General features: G+C 33.1%; 1 protein-coding gene across 3 annotated transcripts in view; it reads right to left on the reverse strand.

The window, feature by feature from the left end:
* Positions 1–243: 243 nt before the first annotated feature.
* LOC110020526 overlaps positions 244–10829 on the reverse strand; it is a 22675-nt gene continuing 12089 nt past the window's right edge. For all 3 annotated transcript variants that reach the window (XM_020718663.1, XM_020718664.1, XM_020718665.1), the window contains 7 exons: positions 8946–9560; positions 7749–7903; positions 6021–6229; positions 5794–5924; positions 3116–3438; positions 2921–3024; positions 244–788 (listed from right to left, as the gene is read on the reverse strand). In XM_020718663.1, coding sequence (XP_020574322.1) covers positions 718–788; positions 2921–3024; positions 3116–3438; positions 5794–5924; positions 6021–6229; positions 7749–7903; positions 8946–9560 — 1608 coding nt within the window. In that variant the 3' untranslated portion in view covers positions 244–717. The remainder of the gene's footprint in view (positions 789–2920; positions 3025–3115; positions 3439–5793; positions 5925–6020; positions 6230–7748; positions 7904–8945; positions 9561–10829) is intronic.

Below are 10829 nucleotides of genomic sequence, written 5' to 3' on the forward strand. Positions count from 1 at the left end.
ATCGAAACAAATTGCTATATAGAGAGAGAAAGAGAGAGAAAGAACTGAGAATCTACGGACTTGAAGATCATGACAAGCAACAGCAGTGCACAGTCCATTTGGTCACCATTTGATGACCAAATACTATAAATGTTTCAAATTGACACAAAAACATCAATACTGTATTAAAAACTCCATTAATATGTTTTTATAGATGGGACCCTTGACCTAAAGCTCCACACATACATGGAAAATAAATGCAAATTGACACAAAAACATCAAAACTGTATTAAAAACTCCATTAATATGTTTATAGATGGGACCTTTGACCTAAAGCTCCACACATACATGGAAAATAAATTATCAATCAAATATTTTGCCAATAAAGTATAACAATTAATCCAAAATCCCAAATAAAAATTGGGATAAACAAAGATGCTGGCGAAGAGGAAATATAGAGAATTACAAGAGCAGACACAGCAGCTGCTTCGCATTTCTGTATAAGTAGAAAACAAATGAGAAATAAAAACATAGAACTTACTGTAACTGGGGCCAAGATTTTTTTGGTTCAGCTGTCCTTGAGCGAATCAAGTGTGATGGGCAATACAGATATTACGGAGAATCTATGTTGATCTCCGGATTTCTACTGACACTATATTGAGGAGAATCTTGACATATACATGTCTCCGTCAAAGATGACAATTATCGAATGAAATCGGGCGCCAATTATCATGAAGTCTAAGCAATTTCTTTCGCTATGCTGGAAGTAGCATAGATCTTCAATGGCTGCTCTGGTATGTAAATTACACCTATTGATGGTAGAAAGAAGCAAAAAAATTCAAAACTTTAAGCATAAAAAAGCAATTTTAAAAAACCTGAAGCTCATAAAAAAACTATTATATCCATTTTTGCCAATTATTTAAACAATTTGTAGCACATTATGGATGGCCGAATATAATGCTGAGGAAGTGCAAGTATCAATTATTAGAAAAATGTTTTGAGATCTGGTTCTCAATTTAGTAGTGAATTTACTTCTGCAACTACAAATTTTAAACTTAAAGAGGTAAGACTTTATTATTTGACAGTTGCAAAAATTTGTAGGAAAATACTACAATTTTTTAAGGTTTCTGTAAGTTCTCAAAAATCCTGGCTCTCCCATGTGTTTTTGATGGGCATGCGGTCTCAATAGATTTGGTGTATTTTTTGTCTACTTCTATTTATAAGTTCTAGTTGCAAAGCTGCTCTACCATTGCTATGTCAATTAGCTTGCTCCAGCTCCTACTACCTATACAGCCTTATCCCCACATACCGGCCTCTCTTCCCAGTCCTTGCAGCTTATCAATAACAACAACAACAAGCCTTTATCTCACTAAGTGGGGTGGGTTACATGAATCCTTTTTCTCCAATTCACCTAATTGAGTGTCATATTTTCATTTATTTCTAATATATTAAGATCATATTTTATACAATATGCTCAAATCTTTTTAGATCTACCTCTGTCTTTCTTAACATAAGTTGAATCTGAACATCTCTCCTAACAGGACCATCAGATGGTCAACGTTTAATGTGACCAAACTCCAAATGGACCATCAGATGGTCAACGTTTAATGTGACCAAACCATCTAAGACAACTCTCTCACGAATTTATTCATTTCTCATTTTGTTTCTAAGTGTCAAGCCACTGATCCCACTAAGCATTTTCATCTCAGCAACACTGAACTTTATTTTATGCTTCTCTTTAAAGGCCGACATTATGCGCCGTAGAGCATTGCAGGTATCAATTACCATTCTGCAAACATTCTCAGCAGCATCTCAGTCCTTGCAGCGCATCTCTAAGAAAAATCACAGTTCATCACCATTATGATTTTATTTTAAGTTCCTATAAGGTACCTAGAAAGAATAAGAAACTGTACGAACCGATCGGGACAAGTGTAATAACAGTTTTAGTTTCATTTGTAGTTAGAGATAAAAATCTTGATTATTTCATCGAAGCATAGATCCTTGACATTCTAGTTTCAAAAACAAGTTTAAAAAAATTATGTTCCACACATGTTATAAAGCATTGATTTTAGTTAAACTCTTCAAAAGTTGGCCAAGAGAATCTAATGTGATGACATATAATCTGATACCTAACTAGGAACAATTAATCAGATCCAAAATACTAGAGGTAAGGATAATGATCATAAGGCAGACGATGATGAAAGTTGAAAGATTAATCAATTTCTGAATACACTTAGCCCTTAAAAATGATTATTATTAGACGCATGCAATTATTTAGAGCCGGCTCTATGAATCCTCAATTTTCAATCATTACCACTGAATGTTAACCTGTCTGTTAAAGTAATTCTTCATAAACCATCTGGAAGACTGAAACAACTTCTATTCTATATTTTCTCTGTTTTATCGTTTTTCCTTCCCGATTGTATAACACTAATTTTATCTACCCATCTAATGAATTTATTTTCTACCCTTCATCGCACATGTCCATCATGACTCCAATAATTCCTCTAATAGAATCATTCTTTAATTTATCTTTATCAATTTTTATTTCCATCAATCTTAACATTCTAATTATCACTATGCTCAGCTTGACTATCAACAACTTTTGACTGCCAAACACTAAAACAAATTCAACATCGCCAACCTAATTACAGATTTATGAGAAATATCCATCCTCTTATCACATAATACTCGAGCACTTCTAATTTTACCACCAAGCCTTTATCTTCTTTGCATCAATCAACAGATAATATATCACTAAAATATAAAGACAGACATGAAAGGAGTGACAACCTACAAGCTTCATATATGAAACTAAGCTTGATGGAATAGGTAATGCCTTCGCATTAACAATGGTGATCAGCAATTTTTATCTTTCATTCAAAAGAGATATTAGAACAAAAGAAATGGTCAATCAAAAAAGCTTCAGGTAGAACTGTACCTTTATCTCGAGCAGCTACTTGCAGCGTGTCCAGAGTAATTATTCCATCTGTCAAAGGAAGTAACTCAAGTTTGACGCTGGTACTCGAGTGTGCAGGTACAACTCTACACAGCAAAAAGGGAAAACATAGTTACATAAGGCAATCTTTCTTCTTCAAATAAAAGTATAATAAGACTGATGATACACAATATTTACCCCAAGGGCACCGTGCTCTGCAACCAGAGATGTGTACACCCCTGATCTGTGCTTGAAATGATATCAGAAGTCGCACCCCGACGCTGAGTAAGAGAACTTGATCCTTTGCCACTACCATCATTAACTTTCTGTTTTTCAGTGACAGTATTTTTCCCCCCGGCTTCCCCTCCTATGAATTCAGGAAAATTAGCTTGAGCATTCATAGGGTTTCTTGGTGTGGAGCTCAAGGGCAATACAGATGGCGAAGAAGGTGCTGATAATGGAGCCAGAACAGTAAGATTAAGATCTTCAGAAGTTAAGTTTGAAGCGTGGAGGGTTAACACCTGAAACATATTATCAAACTAAGCCGTAATAACTGTAATAAATAAAAAAAAGAAATAAATTTTAATTAATAGATCAGTTCAAATGTAGCCATCTAGTCTTTCTGTCATTAAGAGACGAGTGAATCAATTCCAAGAAGGCTAATGCAATAGAATAGAGAAGAGAGCCCGGAGCAGTCACAGAGCAAGTGTGACCTAGGGCTGTTTTGAGCCAAACTGAAGGAAGAGTACCTCGTGTGTGCAACCCTAGTCGATGCCGAAGAAGAAGAAATCTTCGTGAGATTCTTGTGCAAAGGAAAAGGAAGCAGGTGCTCATGTAAGGTGTCGTCCGAGCGTGTTCTGGGCGACGAAAGAAGAGCAGGAAGGGAGGGTTGAGTGTTTAACCCTAGCCGAGACGAGCAGAAAGATTGAGCACTTGTCTGCGGCTAGAAACATCCCCATCCTGTGCGGACGCTTGCAGGAGAAGGGACGATGTCGCGGGTGAGAAAGAGGGAAGCGGGGTATTTTAGGAGCAATTATTAGGTGTTGAGTCCGCACATGCAGTTTTCATTGTATTTTGGTTGTATTGATTGTATCAATATAACCAAAAATATAACAAAATCCGCACCTTCCACACCTATTTTATCCGCACCTAATAATCTTTTGTAGTTAGTTTAGAGGCCTAGGGTGTGGGAAGAAGGGCTGCATTCATGTCTTGTACGAAGGAGAGGAGGTTGTGTGCGACTTTTTGTGCAGAAAAAAAGGGAGAAGAGGAGCTTTGCATGCAAAAAAATCTACCAAGCCGTGCAGAAAACCGAACCGAGCATAGGGTAAGAGTAAAGTTTATATTTTTAAGAAGTTTTTGAATTGTAATAAACTGAACTCATATCAAGTGTTAATATGATGTTAGGGTTAATTAAAATCAGAAAGAAGAAGGTAAAGAGTGCGAGTTAAGGGAGAAGAATGATTCGAGGGCTTATATAGTAAAATGTTAAGTTTTATATTGTTATTAGAATAAATGATATAACTATTTAAATTAATGTTATTAAATTTTATTGAATTATGAATTGTGGATAGAAGCTATTTAGATTTGAGATTGATAAAGGATCAACGACATTGAAAGTGAAGGTAAGGTTTATATTTCTAATTATATAAATTGTTTTCTTTAAATGCCACTAAGTAAATAATAAATCTTATGAGTGGAATCCTTAGAATTGGGAAGGGCTTATGATTCAAAAGTTAATTGAAAAAACATTTAAATTAGTAATTAGAATTGGGAAGGGCTAATGATTCAAAAGTTAATTGAAAAAACATTTAAATTAATGAATTATATTATTTTGAAAATAAAATCTTTATATATGGATTTTTAAATTGATATAGGTGATAATAAGAGAAAGTAAATTGGAGGAATAAATTTTTACAGAGCACTTTTTAAGGTTAAGGTGAGTAATTAATTTTTTTTTGCATTAAATTCAATTCTTTTATTTTGAAAATGTTTCACTTGTTCGTAAACAATAAAATCATCTTTACAAGTGAAAGAAACTAAATGAAAAAGAAATGATTATTTTATGATTTTAGTTCTTTCGCTTTTTATTATGCACCAAAGGAAAATTAAATAAATTAATGATTTAAAGGAATTAAATAATTCAAAATGAAAATTTTAATGATACGTATATCAGGAGTTACACCTTATGGTACTAACAAAGGGTGCTATTTCATTCGGGTACATTAAAAATAAGGGAAATGGTAAAGACATATTTTTATCATACAAAAGGTAAAGGTTTTGACATTTTTCCTTGTATGACTTCCAAAATTTAAGAAAAAAAGGAAATAGAAAATGATCATCATCTTCATTTGAGAAATCATGTTAAGCATTTGCATAATATTTAACATATAATAAAATAGTAATTATTCACTAAGTTGCTTGAACTTAAACTGTTGTTTATCTGCATTTTTAATGGAAGGGTTTTATTATGGGAGGAGAGAGCCTGTGGATAATAGATAAAATTTATTATGGGAGGAGAGAGCCTGTGGATAATAGATAGTGGTTTTCTTTTTTTTTTTATGTTATATCACTCCTACTGTATTAGTTATGTTACTGAAGCAGACCGGAAAACATTATGTGCTTATGAGAGGATTGCTAACATGAGTATTGTGGATTTAGTGGTTACTTTTTATATAAATGTTATGGTGGATTAATGTTAATGTTTAGACATGTCTTTCACTGTCCATCTTAGTTAATTCTAACTTCTTGGGCCGGGTCGTGACAAAAAATATCTTCATAATGGCCCAAAAAATAAATTGTCAACAAAAGGCCAAAAAAAAAAATTTCTGCCTTCAACATTAAAAAAAAAAGTATCAGCTAAAAGAAATGCAAACCTGAACCGGAAGTTGCGGTACTCCAGTTGATTCAACCGTCTGATGTGAAATTTCTGAAACTACAGAGATAATGAGATCCTTGGCAATGTGGGGACGCCAACTTGTTCTCTGCTTGAAGAATAATTTTGATTCTGTGAGCAAAACGAACGGGATTGGATGAGGCATTAAATGAAATTATTATAAAAATATTCATCATTTTTAAAGATTATATTGTGCTCAACTATTACCACTGTAGTTGCAACGGCAGGAAACTAAAACTGCATATTGATCTGTGCTTGGTAAAATCTTCTTCATGTAACTTGCCTTTGAAGTTGATCCCAATACAGTTGTACCTACCTTCGCATGTAAAACCATAGGGTGTGCATTACTACGGCCATCAAAATTGCCATCTAATTTGATCACCGGTTTCAGGATAAAAGAATGTTCCTCGCCTCTCCTGTATTTTCAATAGAGGCAAACAAAAATTAAAAAAATGAATTGAATACTCAAAAGCAGCTAGTCGTATGAAAAGATCTATGGAGGAAGAATACACCACAAAAACTGAAGTAAATGATATAGTTAGATTGTTTACTTGCTTCAGTACTTCTATTATCCTCAGCAAACCGTTATGTTACTCAAAAAAGTTATTTTAAATAAAATCAACAAAAAAAAATCATCAATTCTTCAAAAACATTCGAAAAAATTATGGTATTTAATTATTTACTCTAGAAGCCTGCCTACATTTGATGCAAGTGCCGCAAAAGATAGAGATATATGCACAAAAGCTATTTCAAGAGGCGCACTTTCAAAAAATCATTATAGACATAGATAACCATTAAATGGAAAAAAATTTCCGATAATTATTAAGAGCATTTACAAAATCTCTCAAGTTCCCATAGCACCTTCACAGAATAATATCAATAAAGGATTGCCAAAAATAAAGAATGTTCGCATACACTATCTGCAATATCCAATACAACTATGCGGTAGAAATAAACAAAGGAAATCAATTTTCTCAAATAATAAGCAGCATTGTGTTGCAAACTTGCACTTAATAGTAGATGTAACAAGTATTTTAGTAAAATTAAAAATATTAACACGTAAAAAATGCATCACATGCTGAAATAGCAAATGATAACACCAAATGCTAATCCATCAGTTTTGCAAGAAGGAATTCCAAACATGAACACTCTAAAGCATCACAAGCTGATAGTAAAGATTGGAAGAAATCAGAAAAAAAGGTGAAATGTCAACAATCTTTAAATGCCCAAGTACTGTCTGGTAAAGAAAATTTAAATAGAAGGCATGTTATATATATGAGGTTTAACGGTCATTTTTTCATATATACAAAGGAAGGCCATAACCATTAAATGTAAAAAAATTTTCCAATAGTTATTAAGAGCATTTACAAAATCTCTCAAGTTCCCATAGCACCTTCACAGAATAATATCAATAAAGGATTGCCAAAAATAAAGAATGTTCGCATACACTATCTGCAATATCCAATACAACTATGCGGTAGAAATAAACAAAGGAAATCAATTTTCTCAAATAATAAGCAGCATTGTGTTGCAAACTTGCACTTAATAGTAGATGTAACAAGTATTTTAGTAAAATTAAAAATATTAACACGTAAAAAATGCATCACATGCTGAAATAGCAAATGATAACACCAAATGCTAATCCATCAGTTTTGCAAGAAGGAATTCCAAACATGAACACTCTAAAGCATCACAAGCTGATAGTAAAGATTGGAAGAAATCAGAAAAAAAGGTGAAATGTCAACAATCTTTAAATGCCCAAGTACTGTCTAGTAAAGAAAATTTAAATAGAAGGCATGTTATATATATGAGGTTTAACGGTCATTTTTTCATATATACAAAGGAAGGCCATACAGGTTTAAATTGTTAATAGTAATATTCATTAGTCTAGACATATTCGCTGATAAGATGAGAAAAAAGCCAAAGGAATATGACCTGAGCGGAAGATTAGGTAAATTGTGACCACCTCCTGTCTCAATGCTTGAAAGCGGTAGATAAAAAGGTGGACTTCCCTTTGATGGCTCATCATATATAATATTTATTGCGTCCAAAAATATAGTTATCTCTGGCAAATGCGCTGGTGAAATGTTCTGAAGAATGAAGAAAAACTGCTTTAATATTTCAAGATCGACTCGAGCACATGTTTGGTGATCAATTAGAGAACATTTGATTAAAAAAAACAAGTAATTCAATGAAGCATGGACATCCATACAAGGCTAGAAACAAATACAACACGAAGTGAATAAGGCAATACAACATAATTGTAAGAAGTAGGACAGGGTATTTTATAGACAAATCTTCTTCAAAAAATATTATTATAAAATGAACCATTTAAACACCAGATATCAAAGATTTATACCATTGTAAAACTCTCAATCATTGTTCTTGAGAAAAAAATTAAGAAAAATCCAAAATATAAATGTTTGAGGAAAATTAAAAATAAAATAATCTTTACATTGAAGAAAATTGGAGAGGAATTAAAAAAAAAAGCAAGAACAATACATTTTAAATTATGACCAGGGATAACAAAAGTTAAAAGCAAACCTGAGCACAGAAGGATAGAGACAAAGAGTCAGTAAGTAAAATTAAAGCCCTTTGAAAGCGCCACAACCGAGTTAGAAAGTGTTTGTGGTATAAGAAATATAGTAGCGGGTTAGAGCACTAATGAGTGGGGGCGTAGCAAGCTTAACAAAATTGCAAACATAAATGGGAATGAGGTAACAAATGAATAAAGGCTTTTCGCACCTTAATGCAAAGAGATGAGATTAAATGAATTAAAATGAATAGCATGGAAGTTAAAATGTGAGTTTTAAGATGTTATGCTAAAATAGAATAAAAATCATTAAACCAGCAAAAATATTTCTTGTAACATGCCTTACACAAGTCCCATGTGCATCACTGTCATTTTGAGGCATATCAAAACCATATCCAACATTAATTTTGAATATTTCAAATACAATTTTAAATGTGTCATACATGCACGGAGCCATGCCGGATGCGCGTACAAAACAAATAAGGAAGATATTTTGATACAACCACGCTTCACAGATGATAAATAAAACAAAGAATATAAAAAGTGCAGCAATGGAGAAAAGATATTTTGATATTACATTGAGAAATTTGAAATGGCACCTTGATCTGAACACACAGAAGATCCTCAGTAGCGCATGAAGCAGCAAAACTATGAATTTCTAATGGCTGAACAATTTCAATCTTTCTACGCCATCGCCGGCCAGGTAAGTATATACCTTCAAAACCACAGTGAACAGAAAACCGTTCAGGCACAAGAGAAACACCTCGAAACGAAAAAAGACCCTCATTTTCCATATCATGATTCTTTGACTTCTCCGGCGTGAAACAATCTAAATCTTCAAGGTCAAGAGAAGGTTTTGAATTGTGAGTAGCAAAGATGGAAGGTGCATTATTATCTTTCGGAAGTGATGGCATGGAGTAACTTCGGAACTGGCCAAAAGAGAAAATTTGTGAACCAGAATAGGAAGACGTTGACCTGTGAGTAGCAACTGTTTGATCTTGCCCTAATGGAGGTAATAATGAATGAGGGGCTAGAGTACGATTCAAAGGGAGTAACCAATTAAGAAGTTCCCCGTATGGATCATAACGGCTTGAAGAATATAAATTACTCAAATTCTCAGAGTCAGGAACTAAAGATCCGTACTTCTCAAACTGAAGAACCTCAAGCACAGGATCCTTTATATTGCCAGCTGCGACGTTCACTTGTAAAAGAACCTGCATCCTTCCAGCAAAAGTAATTGACATTCATAACTTAGTAATGGTTCTACTAAATCAATCAGACAAAAAGTAAAAGCAGTAGCACGGGAATGATGGGGTGAGAAAAGGGGCAATTAAGGTGCAAAAATATTTTGATGCATGAATTTAAAGTTTTGAAAAAGCTTCAGAAAAACAAGAACTTCAAGAAAACCAAATTTTGATATAACCATTAAGCATATGATTATAACCAGTGGTTTTACCCTAAATAAGGGTATTAATTTCGGCAAAACTCAATAATGACAATCACAATCTATTTCATGATCACTAGATAATGTAAAATAAAACAATCTGTCAATGATTATTTAATATACTAAGAAATCTTACTGAAAAAAATAAAAAAACTAAATAATTGTGTTCATGATGCCAAATATGACGCAAGTTATAAACATAACATTTGAAAACTAGAAATAAAGATAACAGGACAAATGATGAAAGAATTATTGAGAAAAAACAACACGAATGCTAACATTAAATATAAACCAGAGATGCAGCAGTAGGAATAATTCTTACATGATATTCTGACAATATCAATGAAAGAAGGAACCATGGAAGAAGCATCAAAGCAAAAATGACAATTAAGTCACTCATAATAGCAGCATTATAATACAAACGTACCATAACCAAGAAAGTATAAGTGAAATATTTTATGATTTTCATCCGATGGCTTAAAATGGCCCTATAAATATATTACAGAATCCAGAAACTACCAAGCCCGAGTTTCTATATATATATATATATATATATATATATCACACCATCTGGAATAAATTCCTTACCCCACCCCTGTCAACCATGGAAGAAGCATCAAAGCAAAAATGACAATTAAGTCACTTATAATAGCAGCATTATAATACAAACGTACCATAACCAAGAAAGTATAAGTGAAATATTTTATGATTTTCATCCGATGGCTTAAAATGGCCCTATAAATATATTACAGAATCCAGAAACTACCAAGCCCGAGTTTATATATATATATATTAATTTTACCCAACAAAGTAGGTGATATGCAACCTTAAAAAGCTAATACTATGGAAAGAAAATAGTAGAATAACCCAAGGTGAAAATATTAACTTAAAAAAGATGGCAATGGTCGATAGGGCAGAATGTGTGCAAAAATTCTCTAGTGCCTAGCTAAGGCAAAGGGAGATCACCCAGCTGAACCCTTGTAACAATGTTAAAAATAAGCATGGAAAACCTGCAACAAATTGCTTTGACACCTAAGAA

This window comes from Phalaenopsis equestris, unplaced genomic scaffold (genome assembly GCF_001263595.1).
Source record: "Phalaenopsis equestris unplaced genomic scaffold, ASM126359v1 Scaffold000098, whole genome shotgun sequence".
Lineage (NCBI taxonomy): Eukaryota > Viridiplantae > Streptophyta > Magnoliopsida > Asparagales > Orchidaceae > Phalaenopsis > Phalaenopsis equestris.